Source organism: Oryctolagus cuniculus, chromosome 8 (genome assembly GCF_964237555.1).
Source record: "Oryctolagus cuniculus chromosome 8, mOryCun1.1, whole genome shotgun sequence".
In the NCBI taxonomy this organism is placed as follows: Eukaryota; Metazoa; Chordata; class Mammalia; order Lagomorpha; family Leporidae; genus Oryctolagus; species Oryctolagus cuniculus.
Window position 1 is genome coordinate 50,985,593 of NC_091439.1, and position 23,697 is coordinate 51,009,289.

The window sequence follows — 23,697 nt, forward strand, 5'->3', positions numbered from 1 at the left end:
CCACTTCACTCCCCAAATGCCTCAATGGCTAGGAATGGGCACAAGCGAAACCTGGGAGCTGGGTAACTGAAAACTCAATACTGGTCTGCCATGTGTGTGGCAAAAACACGACTACTTGAGCCATGACTGCTGCTCCCCAGGGAATACATTAGTAGGGCACTGGAGTCAGGAGCTAGAATCAGGACTCAAAGCGAGGCATTCTGATATGGACATGAAATAAGCATCTTAAAGAGAACCTTAAATACTAGCTCAAATACCCATTCCTGGAACAAAAATTTGAACCTATACAGTCTAACACTAGAAAAGTGTGATTCTATAGAACTTTTATTTAGTGATAAATAAAAATGGTCTGTATTTTTGCTATCCAATACAGTAGTCACTAGCCACATGTAACTATTGAACATGTGAAACATGGCCAAGGTAACAGAAATTGAATTTTGACTTAACTTAATTGTTTTACCTAGGAATTTTATTTAAAGTGTATAAACTTCATGCATTTTATATATACAAATTTAGGAACACAGTGATTCTTCTCACCCTACCCTCACTCCCACCCACACTCCCACCCTTCTTCCTCCTCCCTCTCCTATTCCCATTCTTATTTTGTACTATGATATATTTTCAATTAACTTTATATACATATAAGATTAACCCTACACTAAGTAAAGAGTTCAACAAATAGTATGAAAAAAAAAAATACCATTACTCAACAATCAAGACAAGGCTGTTCAAGGATATCACATATCAAAGTGTCAAATTCACTTGCATAGATTACCTTTTAGATACTCTATTAGTTACCACAGATCGGGGAGAACATACGATATTTGTCTTTTGGGGACTGGATATTTCACTAACTATAATGTTTTCTAGTTGCATCCATTTTTTGCCAAGGACAGGATTTCATTGTTACTTTTTTACCTCTGTGTAGTATTCCATGGTGTACATATACCATAGTTTATTTATCCATTCTTCAGCTGAAGGACATCTGGGTTGTTTCCACTTCTTAGCTATTGTGAATTTAATTGCAACTAACGTGAAGGTACAGAAAACTTTTTCATATGCTGATATCATTACCTTTGAGTAAATTCCCAGGATTGGGATGGCAGGGTCGTATGGTAGGTCTATATTCGGATTTCTGAGGGATCTACATGCTGTCTTCCACAGTGGCTAGAACAGTTAACATTCCCTCTAACAGTAATTTAGGGTACCTTTTCCCCTACATCTTTGCCAGCATTTGTTGTTTGTAGATTTCTTCTTGAAAGCCATTCTAATGAGGGTGAGGTGAAACCTTATTGTGGTTCTGATTTGCATCTCCCTGACACCTAGTGATCCTGAGCATTTTTCATGTGTCTGTTGGCCATTTAGATTTCCTCTTCCAAAAAATGCCTGTTCAAGTCATTTGCCCATTTTTTAGCTGGATTGTTTAGCTGGATTATTGTTGTTGAGTTTTTTGAGCTCTTTACATATTCTGGATATTAATCCTTTATCATTTGTATAATTTGCAAATATTTTCTCTCATTCTGTTCATTTCCTCTTCACTCTGCTGAGTGTTTCCTTTAGAGTGCAGAAGATTCTTAGCTGGGTACAATCCATTTGTCAATTTTGGCTTAGATTTCTTGTGCTTCTGGGTTTTTTTTTTTTTTTACCAAGAAGTCTTTGCCTATGCCAATTTCTTGCAAGGTTTTCCCAATGTTCTCTAATAATTTGATGCTATTAAGTTGTAACTTTAGGTCTTTGATCAAGTGGATTTTTCTGTAAGGTGTAAGGTAGGGCTGTTGCTTCATAAATCTGTATGCAGAGCTCCAGTTTCCCCAGTACTGTTTGTAGAAGAGCCTGTCCTTGCTCCAGGGATTGGTTTTAGTTCCTTTGTCAAGGATAAGTTGGTTGTAGATGTGTGGGTTGATTTCCTAAGTGTCTATTCTTTTCCATTGGTCTATCCATTGTTTTTATGCCAGTACCAAATATTTTTATTATAACTGCCCTCTAGTATATCTCGAAATCTGGTAATGTGATGTCTCTGGATTTGTTTTTTTGTGTGTGTGTTTTTTTTTTTTTTGTTTTTTTTTTTTTTTTTTTTTGGACAGGCAGAGTGGACAGTGAGAGAGAGAGACAGAGAGAAAGGTCTTCCTTTGCCGTTGGTTCAACCCCCAAGTGGCCGCCACCTCCGGCGCTGTGCCGATCCCAAGCTAGGAGCCAGGTGCTTCTCCTGGTCTCCCATGCGGGTGCAGGACCCAAGCACTTGGGCCATCCTCCACTGCCCTCCCAGGGCACAGCAGAGAGCTGGACTGGAAGAGGAGCAACTGGGACAGAATCCGGCACCCTGACTGGGACTAGAACCCGGGTGCCAGCGCCACAGGTGGAGGATTAGCCTATTGAGCCGCAGCGCCAGCTGGATTTATTGTTGTTGTGTAAGATTGCCTTAGCTATTTGGGGCCTCCTCTGTTTCCATATGAATTTTAGCATCGTGTTTCTAGATCTGAGAAGAATGTCATTAGTATTTTGATTGGGATTGCCTTGAATCTGTAAATGGCTTTCATTATTATGGACAATTCAATGATATTGATTTTTCTCATCCTTGAACATAAAGATTTTTCCATTTTTTTCATATCTTCTATTCCTTTCTTTTATGTTCTATAATTTTCTTTGTAGAAATCTTTCATGTCATTGGTTAAATTTATTCCAAGGTATTTATTTTTTTGTAGCTATTGTGAATGGCATTGATCATAAAAGTTATTTTACAGCCATGGCATTGTCTGTGTATACAAAGGCTATTGATTTTTGTGTGTTAATTTTATATCCTGCAACTTTACCAAAACAAACTCTTTCATGAGTTCCAATAGTTTCTTAGTAGAATCTTTTGAATCCCCTATATAGAATTATGTCATCTGCAAATAGGGACAATTTGACTTCCTCCTTCCCTATTTGTATCCCTTTGATTTCTTTCTCTTGCCTAATGGTTCCAGCTAAAACTTTCAGGACTATATTCAATGGGAATGGTGAGAGTGGTCATCCTTGTCTTGTTCTGGATCTTAGTAGGAGTGTTTCCAACTATTCTATACTCACTAAGATATTGGCCATGGTTTGTCATAAATTGCCTTGATTGTGTTGAGGAGTTTTCCTTATACCCAGTTTGCTTAAGGTTTTTATCATGAAAGGATGTTGTATCTTATCAAGTGGTTTCTGTGCATCTATTGAGCCAATCATATTGTTTTTTGTTCTTCAGGTTCTTAATGTGATGTTTCACATTTATTGATTTGCAAATGTGGAACCATCCCTGCATACCAGAGAAAATTTCATTTGGTCTGGGTGAATAATTTTTGTGATGTGTTGTTGAACTTGATTGGCTAATATTTTCTTAAGGATTTTTACATCTATGTTCCTCAGAGAAATTGGTCTATAATTCTCTTTCTCTGTTGTATCTTTTTCAGATTTAGGATTTAAGGTGATGCTGGCTTCATAGAAGGAGGTTGGAAGGGATTCCCTCCCTTTCAATTGTTTTGAATAGTTTGAGAAGAATTGGAGTTAGTTTTTTTTTTTTTAAAATGTCTGATAGAATTCAGCAGTGAATCTGTCATGTCTTTGGCTTTTCTTTGTTGGGAAGGTCTTTATAACTGATTCAGTCTCCATCTTTGTTATTGGTCTGTTTCGGTTTTCTGTGTCTTCATAGGTCTATATTGGTAGGTTGTATGTGTACAGGAATCTATCCATTGCTTCTAGGATTCCCAATTTTTGGCATACAGCTCTTTGTAGTAATCCCTGATGTTTCTTTTTATTACTGTGGTATCTGTTGTTACATTACCTTTTTCATCTCTGACTTTATTCAATTGAGTCTTCACCCTCTTTTTATTATTTGGGCAAATGGCATGTCATTTTTAATTTTTCAAATAGCTACCTTTTGTTATGCTGATATTTTGTATTTTTGTGTTTCAATTTTGTTTCTTCTCTAATTTCAATGATTTATTTCCTCCTATTAACTTGGAGTTTAGTTTGTTGTTGTTTTTATAGGTCCTTGAGATGCATTAATAGTTCATTTATATGATACCTTTACAATTTCTTGTTGTAGCACCAATTGCTATAAACTTCCCTCTAACGCTGCTTTTGCTGTATCCCACATGTTTTAATATGTTGTATTGTCATATTTGTTTGTTTCCAGTAATTTTTTGATTCCTGTTTTTATTTTTTTCAGTGACCCACTGTTCATTCAGTGGCATATTCTTCAATTCTCCATGTATTTGCATATTTTCTAGAAATTCTTGAGTTGTTGATTTCCAGCTTCATTCCATAGTGTTCAGAGAAGATGCATGGTATGATTATGATTTTTTTTTTATTTTCTGAGACTTGCTTTACAGCCTAGCATGTGGTCTTTCCTAGAGAAAGTTGTATGCACTGGTGAGAAAAATGTGTATTCTGCAGCTGTAGGATGAGAAGTTCTGTAGATATCAATTAGGTCAATTAGCCTATAATGTCAGTTAACTCTGTTGTTTACTTGCTGATTTTCTGTCTGGTTGATCTGTCCATTGATGAAAGTGGAGTAATGAAGTCCCCCATTAATATTATATTGGAGTCTGTGTCTCCAATACAATATGATTTGGATGCATATATGTTTATTATATTCACATCTTCCTATTGAATTGATCCCTTAATAATTACATAGTGCCATCCTTTATCTCTTCTAACAGTTTTTGTGTTAAAAGTCTATTTTGTCTGATAATAGGATGGCTACACCTGTTCTTTTTTGCTTTCCATTGGAATGTACCATCTTTTTCCATCCTTTCACTTTCAGTTTGTGGTTATGTTTGTTGGGAAGTTTGTGTCTTATAGACAGCAAATAGCTGGGTCTTTTTTTTTATATCCATTAGCTAGTCTGTATCTTTTAACATGAGAATTGAAGCTGTTTACATTCTGGTTACTATTGATAAGTAATGACTTTGCCCTGGCATTTCTCTATATGTATTTCTATATTTACTTTTCATTTCCTTTGTGCTTTTACTGGAGATTTTCTGTCTTCACATTGTTTTATAGTGATGACCATGTTTGTGTTTTTGTGTATAGCACACCCTTAAGCATCTTTTGTAAGGCTGGATGAGTGGTGACAAATTATTTTGATTTCTACTTGTTATGGCAGGTCTTAATTTCACCTTCATTCCTAAATGAGAGCTTTGCAGGGTACAGTATTCTGATGACAGTTTTTTCCTCTTACAACTTGGACTATATTTCACACTCTCCTATTCTGTAGGGTTTCTAATGAGAAGTCTAATTGGAAATTCTCTGAAAGTAATCTGGCATTTCTCTCATGCACATTTTAGAATCTTTTCTTTATATTTTACTATGGAAAGTTTGACCAATATGTTGTGAAGATCTTTACTGATCATGTCTACTAGGAGTTTTATTTGCTTCCTGTACTTGGAAGTTTTCTATAATTGTCTCAGTAAAAAGGCCTTCCAATCTATTCTCTTTCCATACCTTCAGAAACTCCTAAGACCCACCCATATGTTGGGTTGCTTCATACTATCCCATGGATATCCAACACTTTTTAAAAATTTTTTCTAATTTACTCTTCTTTTTTGGTCTCAATGTAAAATTTCCAGAGATTTGTCTTCTAACTCAGATATTCTTTCTTCTGTCTCACCAGTTCTGTTGTTAAGGCTTTCCACTGCATTTTTATTTGATGTATTCAATTCTTCATTTCTAATATGTCATTTCTATTTTTCTTTAAAAATCTCAGTTTCTTGGAAGAAAATTTTATTCATGTGTGGATTTCTTTAATTTAAGGATTTGCTTCTGATTACTTCTGAATAATAAATCCTATGATTAATTTTTTGAATTCCATTTCTAGCATTTCATCAATCTCTTCATCTTCACCTTCACATGTTAGTACCAATGTGATTTGTTCTTTTGAGGGCATCATGTTGTACTGTTTATTCTTGTTTCTTGATTATTTGACATTTATTTCTTGACATTTGTGGAGATACTTGTTGGTTTTTTTTTTTCCTCTGATGGTTTTATCTTTGGACTATGCCTCTGTAGCTTAGTGAAGTGTGTGCTCTTTCAGTGAATACCCAGAAGTTTGTTCTGGGTGTGGCCAGGGAGCTCTTTTCAGTGCTCCAGAGTAAGAGGAATGTCTGGCCGGCGCCGCAGCTCACTAGGCTAATCCTCTGCCTGCGGCACTGGCACATTGGGTTCTAGCCCTGGTCGGGGTGCCAGCTTCTGTCCCGGTTGCCCCTCTTCCAGGCCAGCTCTCTGCTGTGGCCCGGAAGTCCTTGGGCCCTGAACCCACATGGGAGACCAGGAGAAGTACCTGGCTCCTGGCTTCGGATCAGCGCGGTGTGCTGGCCGCAGCATGCTGGCCACAGCGGCCATTGGAGGGTGAACCAACGGCAAAGGAAGACCTTTCTCTTTCTCACTGTCCACTCTGCCTGTCAAAAAAAAAAAAAAAAAAGGAATGTCCAAGGTGACACCCAAGTTGGGCATGATAGATCTCTTTATCAGAGGGGATGATTTGATCATCTCTGTTGGCATAGTCTCATGCTCACCTTTTCTCCTTCAAGGCAACCTAATGCCTGGCACTAGCCCCAGTGGATGCAATATTCATCCCTGCCACCATAAGAACCACATAAAGGATCCTTGTGGTCCTCTGTGTGAGCATGGCTCCTGCAGCAGTGACCAACTCCAGACAATCAGGGAGCCCGTAGTGTGTGGAGCCGCCTACCTCAACTTCCCAGAGAAGCATACACACCCTGCACCCTCCCACAGAGCCAGTGTTCCCACAGTCCCAGCACACAAGGCTTCCACAGTCACTGGGTGTTGAGGATGTACTCTGTCCTGCCAGTCCATTCTGTCCACAGAGAGGCGGAGATGCTTCCAGAACCTGTGACATGCCGGGAGGCTGAGGGCACCTCACAATCCTACATGGGCACCCCTCCCTCATCAAGCCTCCCAGCCAGACTCAGGTGTCTCCTCTTGGCTGATTGCTGGGCATGTGGACACAAGTTGAGGCAGCTGTTACATATGTCCAAAATGCTCCTGCCCTCTCAGCCACTCTAAGTGCACCATTGTTGTAGGGTTGGGTGGAGAGAAACATGCTCCCTTCCCCCTCTAAGGTTGGCAGGTACTCTGTCTCCCACAGTGCTTCAGGCCAGACTCAAAGGAGCCTCTTCCTGCAGCTTTATCACCAGTGGCCTGGGCTGGTGCAGTTGGGTCTCACCTCATTCTCCAGATTTGATGCTGAGGCTCTTGGCTGCTGGGATCCTGCATTGTGTCCATGCTCATGCTGCTTTCCACACTCTCCATGCAGATCCACAATGTCCCTCCTACTTCCTCAGAATTTCCACTGCAGTTTTCTTCCTTACTGTTCACTGAGATTGCACTCCCTCCACATTTCTCAACTATCTTCCCGTAGACTAGAGCAGTAATCTCCCACTCTATTCTGCCATCTTGTGTTACTTTTCCATATGTATTTCTTGTTTCTAACTTAATTACTTTTAAAATAAATAATCACTCAAAGCTAGGGACTACCAACTTGGACAGTGCAACCTTGGAGCCAGTTTTCAATCCCAGTATTCTACCACCTCCTCTACCTTAAAATAGGGACAATGGCACTGTAAATAGTACATGGAAAGGTATGCAGAATTCACATTGTGTTAGCTCAGCAGCTAGTTGAGTCTAGATATTATTTGCTTACTATGAAAAATTTTAAATTATTTAAAGAACAAAAGTTTCATGCTTACCCTCGTATTGAGTGATAAAAACACATTATTAAGATCAGCTTGTTTAAAACTTCATTCTGAAATGAAATATTTTACCACTTTCTTGATTTTTGTTCTATTATTTTATTTTATTTTATTTTATTTTACAGAATAAGTAGATTTCATTTACTCTGATCTATATAAGGTTAAATAGTTATGAGCTGTTTCCTTCAAAATTTAATTTTATAGTTTTTTATTTCCTAGAAACTCAAGGAATATCCATGCCATCCAAGAATGTATTTCTTTGAGATTTTAAATGCGTCTTTGGTTCTTCCAAGTATTTGGTTTCTGTTAGAGGTTTCTAGAGAAACAGAATCAACAAGATGTATAGACATACAGAGCGAAAAGTTTAAGGAATTGGCACATTTGATTGTGGAGACAAGCAAATTCACATCTGCAGAGGTGGCTCACAGGCAGGAGGCAGAGTCTGCTAGCTGAACTCTCTCTTCTTTAGGAGAGATCAGTCTTGTTCTCTGAAGGCCTTCAGATGGTTGCATAAGACCCATTCACATAAAGGAAGATAATATGCTTTACTCAGAGTTAATGATTTAAATGTTAATCTCATCTGAAAATACTTACACAGGAATATCTAGAATAATGTTTGATCAAATAAGTACCTACTTGTCCAAATAGATACTTTGCTGTAGCCAACTTTACATATAAATTTAACAGATAGTTAACATTTTTATATGCAGTATGGCAAATTGCACTGTTCCATGGAGTACACTGGAAAAGAATTTGATTAGTACTGAAACAAATTGCTTTCAGATAATCAAACCAAACTGACATGTTTAATAAATCAAAAGAGAGAGCATTCTAAATTAATGTTACATTATTTCATGGTATTCTAAGACTTGATGCTATCTAATTATTATCAAATAGTACTTTCCTGTTTTCTATAATGTATGAGTAAGTGTGAAGACTGCTCTAATTATCATTTCCCCATAGTGAAATATAACAGTGATTGATCAGAGTTGAATCTACTGTGACTTCCGTCAGATAATTACAGAATATGCCTAGTATATTGGGTGGGAGAGAGCACAGCAGAACTGGTGGGATGATATTATGTTGAACATACTGTAATTTTAAACATTGGACAATAGCTAATCATGAGATAGTAATTAGAATATCTATTAATAGCCCTCCTGTTTTCATTTCAAATATGAAAATTAAACATTAGATGACATTTTCTCAACAACTTAAAATTTACTAGCATATTTGATTTGGGCTGAGTTCTAATTCATACCAAGAATTTCAAATCCATACTTTTCAAACAAATAATCTTTGACTAAGACATGAAATTTTGCTTAATCATAGCATGGCCTCTATGAAGAGACTTAGAGATAATTCCTGGATTTTTAAAATGTTCTTCCTTATAATTGACATTACTTTCCTCATAAACTGTGATGTCAATATTGCTTTTTCACATTTGGATGGAGATGTATCACAGGGAAAAGGAACTGCTTTCTCTATGTTATCCAGGTAATGGCTATTGTTTGATTTATTCTTAGCACTATCTGATAATTCATTGTTATTTTTTCTGTTTGTTTAATCTCATTGTCTACTTGGACGTTTTCTCCAAGGCACTGTATTTTGTCCATGGCTGTTACAAGAGAGAAAATTTTATGTTGTGTTTGAATCAGGAACTCCTGATTGCCACCTTTATTTCAGTATCTGCCAAGAGAACACTTTCTGATAAAGAAGAGCAGTTATGCTATGTGCTGAGTAATTTACATGAGCCTGGTGATACTATTCCTAAAAGTGAGGGGTTAATAGTAACTATCCCAGTGGCTTTATTTACAGCCTACATAAACAAAATTCCTCAAAACAAGCCTGTTTAATCAGCTTTGTAGTCTCTAGACCTCAAGCCTCTTGGTTAAAAGTTATTTTTCTGGTAGATTAGGCAAATTTTATAGTTTAAAATGAATAAATTTGAGAATTCATTGTCCCTTGTCAGTCAACATTTAACAACAGCGCTTTCAACTAAGGCAAGAAGAAAGAGTGCTTGTGAACTTAAAGAATCGCAACTAAATCCTTTACAAACACACACCCCAGCCCCAGCCCCAGCCCCTTCTGTTATTAAAATGAGTAATAGCCCAGTTTATGGAAGTTGCAAAGCATTTGTATAAATAAGATTCTTTTTTCTCAAGACTTGTCAACAAATAGCCTTGTGTCCCATGGCATTTTGTAATTTTAACCAAAGTTGACCTAAAGTTTGAAACTTGAATTTTTATTTCCACAATGTGGTTTCACAGTAGTTTCACAATTATAGTCATTTAGAAGTGTGTGTGTGTGTGTGTGTGTACTTTTCAGAGGATTTTAAACAATATTTTGCTTTCTCTGTTTGATCAACCTTTATCAGCTCAATACATTATCTTTAGAGTCCAGCCACTCCATCTCTTATAATAAGCCCAGATTTACTGCTCCATTATTAATACCACAGCTTTTTATTTAATGTCTTCTCAAGTTTGTCAAATGCACCAGATTAAATTGTCCAACAATATGAATATGACATTTCTGGTTTCCTGGGTAGCACCGCTATTTAAAAATTCCAAAACTTCATTCTTACTTTAAAACATGATGATGCACATGAAGAAGTTACCAGATTGACTTTATCATAGTAGGCATTCAAAACAGAAAATGTTCATAATACGTATTTCCTCCTGGACTTTTACTTACTAATAAGAACTCATCACACTTCTTCAGTTGGCCTCCTAAGAGGCATACGGGCCTTGGAATTCTTTATGATTTATCATTTTTTAAAGATTTATTTTATTTATTTGAAAGATAGAGTTACAGAGAGAGGTAGAGACAGAGAGAGAGGTCTTCCATCCACTGGTTCACTCTCCAGATGGCTGCAACAGCCAGAGCTATGCTGATCTGAAGCCAGGAGCTAGGAGCTTCTTCTGGGTCTCCTACATGGCTGCAGAGGCCCAAGGACTTGGGCTGTCCTCTACTGCTATCCCAGGCCATAGCAGAGAGCTGGAACGGAAGAGGAGCAGCTGGGACTAGAACTGGCACCCACATGGGATGCAGGCACTTTAGGCCAGGGCGTTAACCCCCTGTGCCACAGCGCCAGCCCCTGTGATTTATCTTTCTAAACAAAGTTTTCATTTTAGGAGAATTAAGTCTACTTTTTAATGGCTAATAAAATTTCCAATTTATATAATGCCAGAACCAAAAGAACTTCAAGACTGCCTAATTCAAAACTCCGTATTTTATAGCAGAAACTTTGTTGGTCTCTTAAGAGTTTCCCTGATGTTGACTAGTGTATGCCTTTAAGTATGACAAATAGTTATTCTGTTTTGTTTTCTGCCAATGTATGACTAGTCCACAGTGGTAGAGATTTTGCCAAGGGATCCTTGATGTTTATGTTTACTGTGTGTTTTTACAGATGTGTGTTTCAAGCTTGCTCATCTGTACCTAATAGCTACTGAATGCTTTCCTATAGAATATTTTATAATGTTTGAACATTCACACAAACATGAAATATTCTGTGGCAGTCTTTTTATCTTCATGGAAACTGGTTATAAGAGCTAAAGAATTATTATGATCTTTGGCATAATGGTGGTTTTAATTTTCCTAACTCTCAGAAACTAAATGTTGGCTTTAAAGCTCCACTCTAACAACCTTACAAAGGATTATCAACCAGCGTGCTCTCTTTTACTAAAATCAGAAGGGGTGTAGAGCATAGTGCTCTGATTTTAGTTTTTTTCCCAGGGTAGCAGCTTCTTTCTAATGCCTGTAATTTTCAAGGTAGCTTAGCCATACTGGATTTATAGAACATAATTCCTGGTAAATATGGAACTAGTTCACACCCATCATTTCTTGGCCTCATATACCCATCTTTCTGGTTTCTCTCCTGGTCCTGCTGTGTCATGACTCTGCCCTTCTCCGTAAGGTTCCCAGTGCTTTTCTGATGCATTCCTAGCTTTACTAAAATGGTAGAGTTCTGTTGCTAGCAATGGGTTTCTGCCATTCTTCCAACTAACCTAACAAACTTACCTTTCCCACAGCCCCACCCCTCACACGCGTCCTTCCTACCTCATACAGACAGAGAAAGCTAAGTTGAGAAAGGGTATATGAAGAAGCCAAATGGAGAATGACTAAAAAGCAGCTTGGTCCAAATGACACATGCAGGGCTGCCTTGGTTACTTTCACGATATCAACAATAAGCATGTGCTTATTAGCTCATTTCTACATTACATGGATATTTCCTCTACATTAACTGATGTAATCTTTTTAAATAGCCTTGTAGGTTAAATATTGTTCCATTTTGTGGAAGCACATGTGCAAACAAAGAGAAGTGACTCCTCTAAGGCCATATTTGTAACTTTGCTGTTGTTACTCTTTTCTTTGAGCTTTTTGTTATATAAATTTGATTTCAATTCCCAGTAGTCCAGTAGTCTCTCTAGGATTTCTGTCCATTACTAGGACTCATTTCTTTCTACAGCTAAGTCCTGAATTTCAGCTAACTCCTCTTCTGGTCTAGGACTACATCTATCAGCATCAGCACCAGCCAGATATAAAAAGTGATCCTTATTGATTTATTTATTTTAGTATTTTGTAAAAACTAAAACCACTATTGAGTAAGCTGAAGGGATCATTATAGTGAAGTTTCATCACTGATATGGATTATGCCAGGATTGGCAAATTATTTTTGGCCTTGAAAAATAAATTTTTGCTGCTACAGAGTTAGTAATAGACTTTACGCCAAATCTCATGGATTTTTCTAATCATGAAATACTATTTCACAAATTAATTTGTTGTTTAGATTTGGTTATGGGATATTTATGAAATTAGAAAAAAAACTAGCATATTATCATAGATTGATATATCTATTTGGGAAATTCTAATCATAAAATAATTTAGAAAAATTAAATTCAATGATTAGAAAATTTGCTTTCTGCCAAAATTCAAATAACCATATTGAGGTCTATATTTTTTTAATATTTTATTTTGTGTGCTAGGCACTATTTATTCTAAGTGCTTCACATGTACAAACTCACTTCATCCTTCTGGTAACTCAATGAGAAAGGTGCTATTATTAACTCCATTTCATGCAAATGAAGAAGTAGGAATAGAAATTCTTTCAAATGAATTTGCCATTTTAGTCCTTAACTGCATTTCTTTACAGGATAGAAATTTCAAAATAAGGCAAACCTAATGAAAAAGGCATATAATATAATTGCAGAGTTATTGGTAAGGATACATCATATAGAAAACTCTAATGATATATTGAAAAAGTATGAGAAATAACATAATTCTAATAGGTCAAATCATATATTATCTACTTTCATTCCTCTCTGTTGTCATGAATGATCTATTGTTAATTTGTTTCTAATATGATTTTTTCTGAAAGCTTCTAATATTTATCCAATCATTATACTTTTATATACAATTTAATTTATATTATTATAAAATACCACTAACTTCATTGAAAGTCTGTGTCTTGGCTCCTACTAGAAGGACAACTAAACATTTTACTTTTCAGGATTGCAGAAATTCAAGAATTTTGATAGTTTTGGATTTTATAACACAAATATTGAGAGAACGAACAAGCAAAGGGTAGCATGAGGACATAGGATTCCTCTTGTTGCTCCAGGAAAAGGGGCTTTAGAACTAAGACAAACAGCAGAAAAAGAACTTTTACTGCAATGAATCTTCATGATACTTTCTGGTAGCTTCCTAAGATATAGTCAATATTGGATATGCTTTTCCAGGGTCATAGACAAAGTATTTGTGTCCTATTTTAGAAACCTATTTGTTACATGAATAAAGAATAAGAAAATAATGGAAAAGATGGAATATCCCACCTGCGATTCATCTATTGAGTCGTCTGGTAGATTAAATAAACAGTATTTTATAGTATTACAGCATTCCAAAGAGTTTTTTGTTAACAAGTTAATCCACTTCTGGAATATATCAAGATACATTTATTAAATTAATACAAAAAAACTTTACACAGATAATTAATATATAAACTGACGTTTAATTATAGGTAATTGCAACTCAGCATGCCATAAATATTCCTAAAGATTCAACACCTAGCGTATTTTTTATAAACTATCCTCATTCAGAATGTTTATTTTTTGTAAACATCATGCCAAATAATTGGCAAATGACTCATCTCTCCCTAGAGAGAAATTTGAAGTTTCTTCATATTCCTCCATAGATTTAAAGAAAATGATACACTCATCAAGTTAAAGAAAAAAAAAAAAAACTCCATGGGCTAAACTTCCAGTTGACTTTTTTTTTTAAGATTTATTTTATTTATTTGAAAGAGTTACAGAGAGAGGTAGAGACAGAGAGAGAAGTTTTCCATCTGACGGTTCACTGTTCAGATGGCTGCAATAGCCAGAGCTGCGCCGATCCGAAGTCAGGAGCCAGGAGCTTCTTCCAGTTCTCCCACGTGGCTGCAGGGGCCCAAGCACTTGGGCCCTCTTCTACTGCTTTCCCAGGCCATAGCAGATAGCTGGGTCGGAAGAAGGAGCAGCAGGGACTAGAACCAGCACCCATATGGAATGCTGGCGCTGCAGGCCAGGGCTTCAACCCGCTGCAGCATAGTGCCGGCCCCAGACAATTAGAAATTTCAATCTGACTGTCACAACGAAGAGGGACACTAGGCAGGAGACTGTTTCTCTGGCCCCAAGCAATAGCATCATAGTTTCATTTAGTTTGTTTTTGGTTTTACCACCTGTATACAGTGAAGCAGGAGGAAGAAGCAGCTGTGGGGTTGAAGAATAATGGACAAGGGAGTGAAGTAAGAGAAAATAAAGTAAAATTTAGTAGTTACTAACATTTGCATAAAGTCTTATATTTCACAATAGGTTTTATGTATTTTATTCCATCTAATCCTCCACCTCCCTATCTTATAGTAAAACAAAAACAGTACACCCCATGGAGTTGGTGCATTGCTGTTACTGGTAACTCCTTTACAGAAGGAGAGATTGAGGCATATGTCAAGTAACTTGCTCAAGGTTACATAGCCTAGAAGAATAGGATTCAGAATATTTAATTCATAATATTTTAAGTTTTCCTGAAGGCTGGACCGTTTCCACAATATACACTGAAAAACTCCCTAGGATGTCAAGCCATTAGACAGAATGTCCAGAGATAAAGTAAAAAGGCTCGTAACAAACCTTCCACCAACCTGATTTCTAACAAATATCATTTTCTCTCAGGCTACCTACAAAGGAGACATTGGGTTGTGGATCCAATCCTGATACCAGAACAAACTTTTTACCGAAAATAAAGAATTGTCAGAGAGCTTTTTGAGATAAAACTGAGCTCTTTGGTTGGTGTCCTTCCCAGTTTATAAGCAGTGAACTCTCCTGAGAGAAATAATCTGCCTGTATAATGATTGCTTTGCAATCTACTAGTTACTTGGGGGATATCTTCTCTGGGAAAAAGTCTGTGATCTCTGTTATCATAGAGCTGGCCGTCTGTTTTTCATATTCAGTGATAACAGAAGAGGAGACTATCTGCAGGAGGGATACAGGTCGCTGAGATAAAGATGTTGTGATAGCTAGGCAAGCTGGGGAGAATTTCATCCCTGGATGTGTTCAAGGCAATAGATTTTATCTATTGAGATCTTCAGACTATATTTTTTATTTATAGTTTTAAAAATTATTACTATGAAATATTTATACTAAGAAGTTTTGAGAATGATATGGCAAATTCTCTGAATATTTTTCTACATACAGACAGAGGTTAGAGGTGGGCATTTGGTGCAGTAATTGGGACACTAGTTGGAATACCGGCATGCCATAATGGAGTTCCTGGATTCATGAGTCTCAGTTACATTCCAGATTCCAGCTTCCTACAAGAACACACTTTGGGACGCAGTAGATGATGGCTCAAGTTCTTGAGTCTCTGCCAGTAGATGTGGGAGATCCAGATTGACTTCCCAAATCCTGGCTTAAATTTGGATCAGCCCCAACTGTTGCAGGTATTTGGGAAATGAATCAGCGGATGGGACATATCTTTCAATCAGTGAATCAATCAATCTCTCCTTTTAATTAAATAAAAATAATTTTTAAAAAAAAGGTTAAATGAAAATAATTGTACAAAATTAAGGCAGCTATAACTATACTATTATACATGTATTAAAGGAGGGAAATTGATCTATAATATTAATCCAATGAATTCATTTTTGATTGCTAATTTTCTTATTCCCATTTAAAGCTACTTACAAAGTTCAATACTGTGAAATGTAAAATGTCAACTCTATATGTCAGCAGTAATTATTTAATATTTCTAATTTATCCTGTGGTATTCAAAAACGCTAATATCTGTATTTAAGACAGAATCAATAGTTTGCTGTAAGAACTTAGAAAAGATGCAAGTGAAAAAGCAAGGTCACAGATGAATTAGATATTTGCAAAATTATCTTTTAGAAAAAAATCTAATACCTGATAATAGGTACCTGAATGCTTTCTCTAATTACATCTGTCTGAAATTACATGGCTATAGCCTTGAGAACCAATTAATGCAGTTTTTATTCAATAATTCTCTTTATCCTTAACTAAAATTACCTTATAACAGTTTTATTAATGTCCTTTAAAATTAATCAACTAAAAGAATAGTAAATCCGGCTGTCTTGAGGAATAAGCAAATATATTCTCAACTTTCCCTAAATCATAAAAATTGTCCTTTGCCTTTGACATTTAATGTATCATCACATTTCACATAAGGTTATTTGTCATAAACTCACAACTTTTTATGTTCCATTCACAGTTCAATGTTTGGTGAGTTGTGGGTACTTCATTAGCACAGTTTCTGTTAAACTGAATTTGTAACTTGAGGGGAGAGATTGTCACATTTTCACTGCTGAGCCATCTCGGAGTTTCAGTTTGTTTTTATGTGGCTTGCAGCTCAAACACTGACGTGTCCCACATGACTGATGTGAAATGCTTCTGCATTGTGTGGCTAATTTCAGGTGCAAAAAGTATCAGTTATTTGACAGATGTTTTGTAGCCATCGTAAGAAGGAAATAATTCTGTTCAAGAATGTGAGAATGACATCTTTTTTTGTTGGACTAACTTTTAGAGAAACCACCTGTTGAACATGAATGTCAAGCTCTTCATAATTTTCCTTTCTTCAAAGTCAAAGCCATAAAAACAGTATTGGACTTTTTAAATATGACAATTCTATCTCTAGATGAATACCTAATACAGAAGGATCAATTCATGTAAAGGAAAGTGACAGATTATATTTCAAAATAGTTTAAAGTATCTACACTTTTTCTTAGAAAATTTAGGTTAATTTTTTCTTTGAGAATCCTAACTATTATCACTCAGATATCAATTAAGGATATTGTCCTTAATTCATCCTGTCACTAGGGCAGAGTTGGTAGCATCAGAATAGTTTAATATTTAAGCTACTCCCTGGCTAACTCCTCTAATCCCATTTTCTGATTAGACTACATTATATTAAAATGTACTTTCAAAATTATTTAATATTCTGTGGTCATATTGAAAGTAGCAATTTTATGGAGCATTTGTGTCTTTGAAATAGTCTCTACATATTAAATAATTTTAAATGCACTCCTGAAGTACTTTAATTTTACTCTGGAAGCCATTTCACAAATGAGGAATCCATTCTTATGTGAGTAAATATTCATTTTGATAGATGCCGAATAGTCTGCCATTTCTTTGTTAGATCTTTAAAAGTAGGGATCTTCAAAGGAATGATTCCACAAAAAGGAGGGAGAACTTGGGGAAAAAGGAATCACAGAGAAGATCATCCTAGTGGGGGAAAAATGACTTTTGGATGGAAACTATTTCCAGAAAATTAGCACATAACATATGATTTGCAGGCATGTTTCCATGGAGACCAGCAAAGCTATAATCATTGTAGAGAAGGCTTTGATGATATAAATGGTAACATATTATGGATAAACAGGACAACTTCAAGGTCAAACAGTAGGTTCCAATGACCAGGAAAGGCAGGAATTTAAATGTTACCTGAGAAGGTATCTTTATTTGTTTACTTAACAGAGAAAGGCATTTCCTCTGTCTTTGAGGACATATTTACAGAATTCATATAGCTTATTCTGTTCCCTTTCTTCAGTTCTAAAGGTGTTCTTCTGCATAGATGTCCCTACTAGGAAGCACATACTTGATGTGTTGAACAAGTTTAGCTTTCCATTTGGGACTTAGATTTAACAGTTTCCGGCTTTTTAAAAAGATTTATTTATGCATTTATTTGAAATACAGAGAGGGGAATGGGGAAGGAGAGAGGGAGAGAGAAAGGTAGAGATGTGAGAGTAGGAGAGGGAGAAAAATCTTCCATCTACTGGTTTACTCTCCAAATGGCTACAACAGCCAGGTGTGGGCCAGGCCAAAGCCAGGAATTCCATCCTGCTCTCCCACATGGGTGGAAGCAACCCAAGTACTTGGACCATCTACCTCTGCTTCCCAGGAACGTTAGCAAGAAGCTGGATTGAAAGTAGAGGAGCTAGGACTTCAGCTGGCACTCTAAAATGGGATTCCTGTGTTGCAAGCAGTGGCTTAACCTGCTGTACCACAGCACTGGTCCCAGATCTAATCTTTTTTGTATATAAGTTAGTTATTTGCCTGATGAAATTAGTCCCATATTAGTCTGATTAGACTAAACTTTTTTTTAGACCTAGACCCAAATTTCACTGTTTGTATACCAGTTTGTATACCAGAAAGTTAGTTTATCTTCTCCCACAGTTATTATCTTGCTGAAAATGAGCCTCTTCAGCAGTTTTGTATTTATCTTAACATATTTTTTCTATCTATGAACATATGCCAGTAATTCATTCATTCACCAGATATGCACTGATATCCTGTTATGAGCCAAGCATTATTTTAGGTGATATGGATATAGCAGTGAACAAAATCCCTGCTCTCCTGGAACTTCACTTTTTTATCATAAAAATGTAATAATACAATTGATATTCTGTCATAGCCATATGTTCTTTGATTCAACAATATGTCATTAATACTTCACATCAACACTTAAATTCCTGCATTATTTTCTTCCATCCATGCAACTTGAAATTTTCTCCCAAGTATTCTCACAAATTTATATTTATCAATTTTCAGACATGACTCACTACATAGTGGATTTCTTCCCCACTATTCTACTAAAATACATTTATAAGGTTGTGCATGCTTATTGCCAAGTTCAGTGCTTTCTGATTCTCACCTTCTTGGCTCCTCTATAATATGCAATGCAGCCAGCTCTCAAAAACTCTCTTCCACAACTCTGGTTCACACAATAGCTCTGTCTTCTTGCTTTCCTTCCTTTAAAAAAAAGATTTATTAATTTGTTTGAAAGGGAGATGGGAGGTAGGGAGAGAAAAGGAGAAAGGGAGGAGAGAGAGGGAGAGAGAGATCTTCCATCAGCTGGTTCACTCACTAAATGCTCACAACAGCCCAGGCTGAGTCTGGCTGATATCAAGAGCCAGAAACTCTGACTGGGTCTTCCAATTGAGTTGCAGGAACCCAAGGACTTGGGCCATCATTAGCTACCTCCCCAAGCACATTTTCCGGAAGCTGGATCAGAAGCAGTGTAGGTCAAACTGGAACTTCAATATGGAATATGTGTGTCCCAAGCAGCAGCTTAACCCACAGCACAACAATGCCTACCTCCTTCAATTTTGACTCTATTTTTAGGTGGTGTCATGAATAATCTGCCACCTATGAGCTAATGGGTCTCAAATCTTCATTTTTCTCATCCTATATGTCTCCAGGAAGACAGATAACTTACAGGTACCTCTAGGTAAACAGAGCAGGACTCATCTGACCTTGTATTCCCATTCCTCTCTTCAATTTCCTAACTCAGTACAAGAAGCTTCCTTTTACGCAGCCACTTAGACTAGACGTGATAAACTCATCTTTGACATTTCCTTCTTCCATGTGCCCTGTATATATTCTATAAAACCCTCTCAAATGTCCCTCTGCATAATCTGTTCTTCCCCTTATCTCATTCTCACTGTCACTAATCTCAGTTTTGGCTATCAGCATTTATTTCTTAGATTAGGCATATATTCCTTCCCAGATCTCATTGCACTCTTAATCCATCCTTTTAACCAGAGTGATCATTATAATGCAAAGCTTGTAATTGTGTACTTCTCTTTTCGAAAGTATTTCTGTGACTACCCGTGACTTATTTTAATTATGAATATCTTAGTATATCTGCTGTAATCCCATATAACAAGTTGACAACCTTTATAGACTGTAATCTCCTGTTATATGTCTGCATCTCTGCTCTCAGATTCTCACCGTTGGTCCAGAGGACTAGACTCTCTTGCTTTTTGCATTCAAACATTGTGCTTATCTAATTGAAACACTCTATCTTCTCTTCACCTCTGCCTGGAAGACTCCTCCTATGAGAGTCATCTCAGTCTCACATTGTTATGAATGCATTTTTGTATCTGTTCTTCCAGCTGCTGGCAGTACCTGTTTTTGTTCTACATTCTCCTAGGCACTCCTATGAGTATACTAAAATTCAGACCAACCACAGCCCCTCTGAGAGGCTTCCTCGCCCAGCAGCCAGTACTGTAGTGTCCTGTGTTTGTCTACTGTAGCACTTAGTCGCGCCATGATAATCCTCTAGTCGCTCATCTGTCTCTCACTAGACTGAGTTTCTCCAGTGCCAGAACCAACTCGATAACCATTGTGAACCCCAAAGGCAACACAATATCTGGCACATAGTAGGTTAATGAGTGCTAAAAGAACAGTTCGTTATCCAGTCATTCATGACATGAAAAATTAGGCATAGACTCATCGGGACACCCTTCTTCCAGCTCCACCCACCTGTATAATTAACTGAAAATGTATAATTAACTTAAATTAATGCATATAAATAGATTTACAGTCTTTGAGACAAAGACTTTTGGAAGGAAGTAATAAATAGGCACCTTTCAGAATATGGAAAATTAGTTCTATATTTCTGACATAAATATCCATGTGGCTATTTTTGGTAAACTACAGTTTCTTGTACTTGTTTCCTTTCCTTCAAAATATTAATTTCTGTATTACTGTGGGCTTATTTTGTATTCTTTTATTTTATATTCTCTATCCTTGACTTCATGGTCTGCAAAGGACTATTAGGATTCAAATTTTATCCTACTTTTAAGAGTATATGTAATTAGATGAAAACAATAAAATGTGTTAGATCTTCTAATGGAAAAGACAATTTCTAAACTATGATATCTAGCACACCGTGATACAAATTAATATTTAGAAGATTATAAAACTCTTAAAATATTCCATTACCAAGCTGAAAGACCCACATAGTATTTTTCTCTTAAGCTAACTGGAAAGTGAAAATGATGGCTGTTGCTTTTAACCAGTTTGGCATCAATTCTGGGTTTGCTATTGTTCATTTGGAATTTTGTTCACGTGGTAGCAAGATGGTGACCAAAAAGCCTACTAACCATTCAAAATTATCTGTGTTGAAACATTTTATATTATGCAAAGAAAAAAGTTAAATTTATATCAACGTATTGCAGAAACTTCTTTATCAAATACCTATAAATAATACTATACTATAAAGTAAGTTTGGTAAAGCTGTTCTGAAGTTATATGGAAGACTTATCATAAACTCTACCATTGAGCTATAGTCTTCAAATCATGGATTCTTACAGTTATAAGCAGCCATAGAGGTCAGCTGGTAGTTCTTTTCCACCTCAGGAATCTTTTGAAATATGATCATCTAGCCTGTTTTACTTTTTATGTATTTCTAGATTTTTTAAAATATTTTATTTATTTATTTGAGAGGTAGGGTTACAGATAGTGAGAGGGAGAGACAAAGAGAAAGGTCTTCCATCTGCTGGTTCACTCCCCAAATAGCTGCAAGGGCCAGAGCTGGGCCAATCCAAAGCAAGGAGTAAGGAGCTTCTTCCAGGTCTCCCACTTGGGTGCAGGGGTCCAAATGCTTGGGTCATCTTCTACTGCTTTCCCAGACCATAGCAGAGAGCTGGATTGGAGTAGCTGGGACTAGAACTGATGCCCATTGGGATGCTGTTACCACAGGCTGAGAATTAACCTACTGCACTACAGTACTGCCCCATATTTCTGATTTAAAATTTTATTTTCACATTGAATTGAAGTCTGCCTCCTCATTATATTATCCAGTGCTTCTAATTCTGTGCTTTGGAATAGAACAAGAAATGAATTGGACTGTTCACCATTTATGAAAGCTACAAATCTAAGCATCAGGGGCAGGCACTGTGAATCTGCAGGTTAATCTGCTGCTTAGGATGCACACGTCACGTATTGGAGTGTCTGGATCGGAGTCTACTCTCCACTGCTGATCCTGCTCATGTTCACCATGGGAGGCAGGGGAAGAGGGATCAAGAACTTGGATACCACATGAGAGGCCTGGATGGCCAATGGTGTGGACATGTAGGGAGTGAATCAGTAGATAGATCTGTGTTTGACCTCGTCTGTTATAATAACCTTCTAAACAATCTGTGTTTCCATTCTCTTCTTGCTGCACTCCACTTTCAGTACCAGAAGTCTCTAAATAGAAATACATATACCCTAGAGCAACACAAGATGATTCAAGAAGAAATGACAAAAATTCTACTAGTATTTATTTTATCTCATCTTTTAAAATTTCTACTCTGTGTATATTTTATAGTGTTTATAACTTAGAACAATAGTGCATTGTAAAATATTAAATAAATGTATATATAATATACATTTTAAAATACTGGATACTATTTTCCAGATATATTTTGATTAACACAGAATGGGATTATTACTTGTCAGATTTGCACATTACCTTTATGTAATTTAATATCTTATTTTAGCTCTCATTTCTCTCGTTTGTTATTCATTAAATTCATGGTCTGATGTATCCAGTATAACAGATCTATTTACATAGTCTTTTTTTTTTTTTTTTGACAGAGTTAGACACAGAGAGAGAGACAGAGAGAAAGGTCTTCCTTTTCTGTTGGTTCACCCCCCAAATGGCCGCTACAGCTGGCACACTGCGGCTGGCACGCTGCGCCGATCCGAAGCCAGGAGCCAGGTGCTTCTCCTGGTCTCCCATGCAGGTGCAGGGCCCAAGCACTTGGGCCATCCTCCACTGCCTTCCCGGGGCATAGCAGAGAGCTGGACTTGAAGAGAAGCAACCAGGACAGAAACAGGCACCCCAACCCGGACTAGAACCTGGGGTGCTGGCGCCGCAGGCAGAGGATTAGCCAAGTGAGCCATGGCGCCGGCCTACATAGTCTTTTATATGACTAACTAAAAAAAAAATTTTTAACTGAAATGTCTTCCATTGATCCATTAGATTTTCTTACATTTTTACAAATTTTAAAACACTCTCATACTTGTAGAAAAATTGCAAATACAGTACATTTTTCCTGACTTATTTGAAATTAGTTGCCAACATGATGCCCCATTATACCCAATATTTATTTTATTGTGTTATTTCCTAAACAAAGTTATTCTTCTGTATGAGCCACATACACACCCAAAAAATTAGGAAATTAACATTGCAATTTTCATTTATTTCTGAAAACCTATTTTACTGTGGCTAATTCTCAAAATGTGTCCTTCACTGTAACTATTTTAATTTATATCACATATTGCATTTAATGGTCCTGTTTCATACTACTGTGACATACATAACCTTGACATTTAAAGATTTTAGGCCAGTTATTATGTAAAATGTTCCTCAACTTAAGTTTACCAGATGGTTTAACAGGATAATTTAGTGTTCCTGGCTTTGCTGGAGCATTACAGAAACAATACTATTTTCTTCTCATTGCATCCTATCTAGCACAATATATCCTAGATGATTATGAGCTTTCCTGTTACTGACGCTTCTTGGATCACTTCCTGAGAAAGGTGATGTCTATTAGACTCATCTCTGCATAATTAATAAATGTTTTATCCCATTCCGTATCAGCCTTTGATTATTATTTATTTATAGCAGTATGGACCCAATGTTTCTTTTATTT

The 23,697-nt window shown here is 36.6% G+C and overlaps 2 protein-coding genes across 27 annotated transcripts in view; one reads left to right on the forward strand and one right to left on the reverse strand.

The window, feature by feature from the left end:
* Nucleotides 1–23,697, reverse strand: part of LOC127483154 (translation initiation factor IF-2) — a 335,580-nt gene that overhangs the window by 161,628 nt on the left and 150,255 nt on the right. For 4 of the 26 annotated variants that reach the window (XR_011378278.1, XR_011378279.1, XR_007909106.2 and 1 more), the window contains exon 3: nt 18,924–19,021. The exons of 21 other annotated variants lie outside the window; for them this stretch is intronic. Coding sequence is in view for 2 of the 5 variants with exons in the window: in XM_070047681.1 (XP_069903782.1) it covers nt 18,937–19,021 (85 nt within the window). In the remaining 3 variants the exon portion in view is untranslated. Of the gene's footprint in view, nt 1–1,626; nt 14,474–18,923; nt 19,022–23,697 lie in introns of those variants that run through there. One more of the 26 variants, XM_051819495.2, reaches the window with a different exon arrangement.
* ARSJ (arylsulfatase family member J) overlaps nt 1–23,697 on the forward strand; it is a 99,388-nt gene that overhangs the window by 66,545 nt on the left and 9,146 nt on the right. The gene's annotated exons all lie outside the window — the stretch shown is intronic.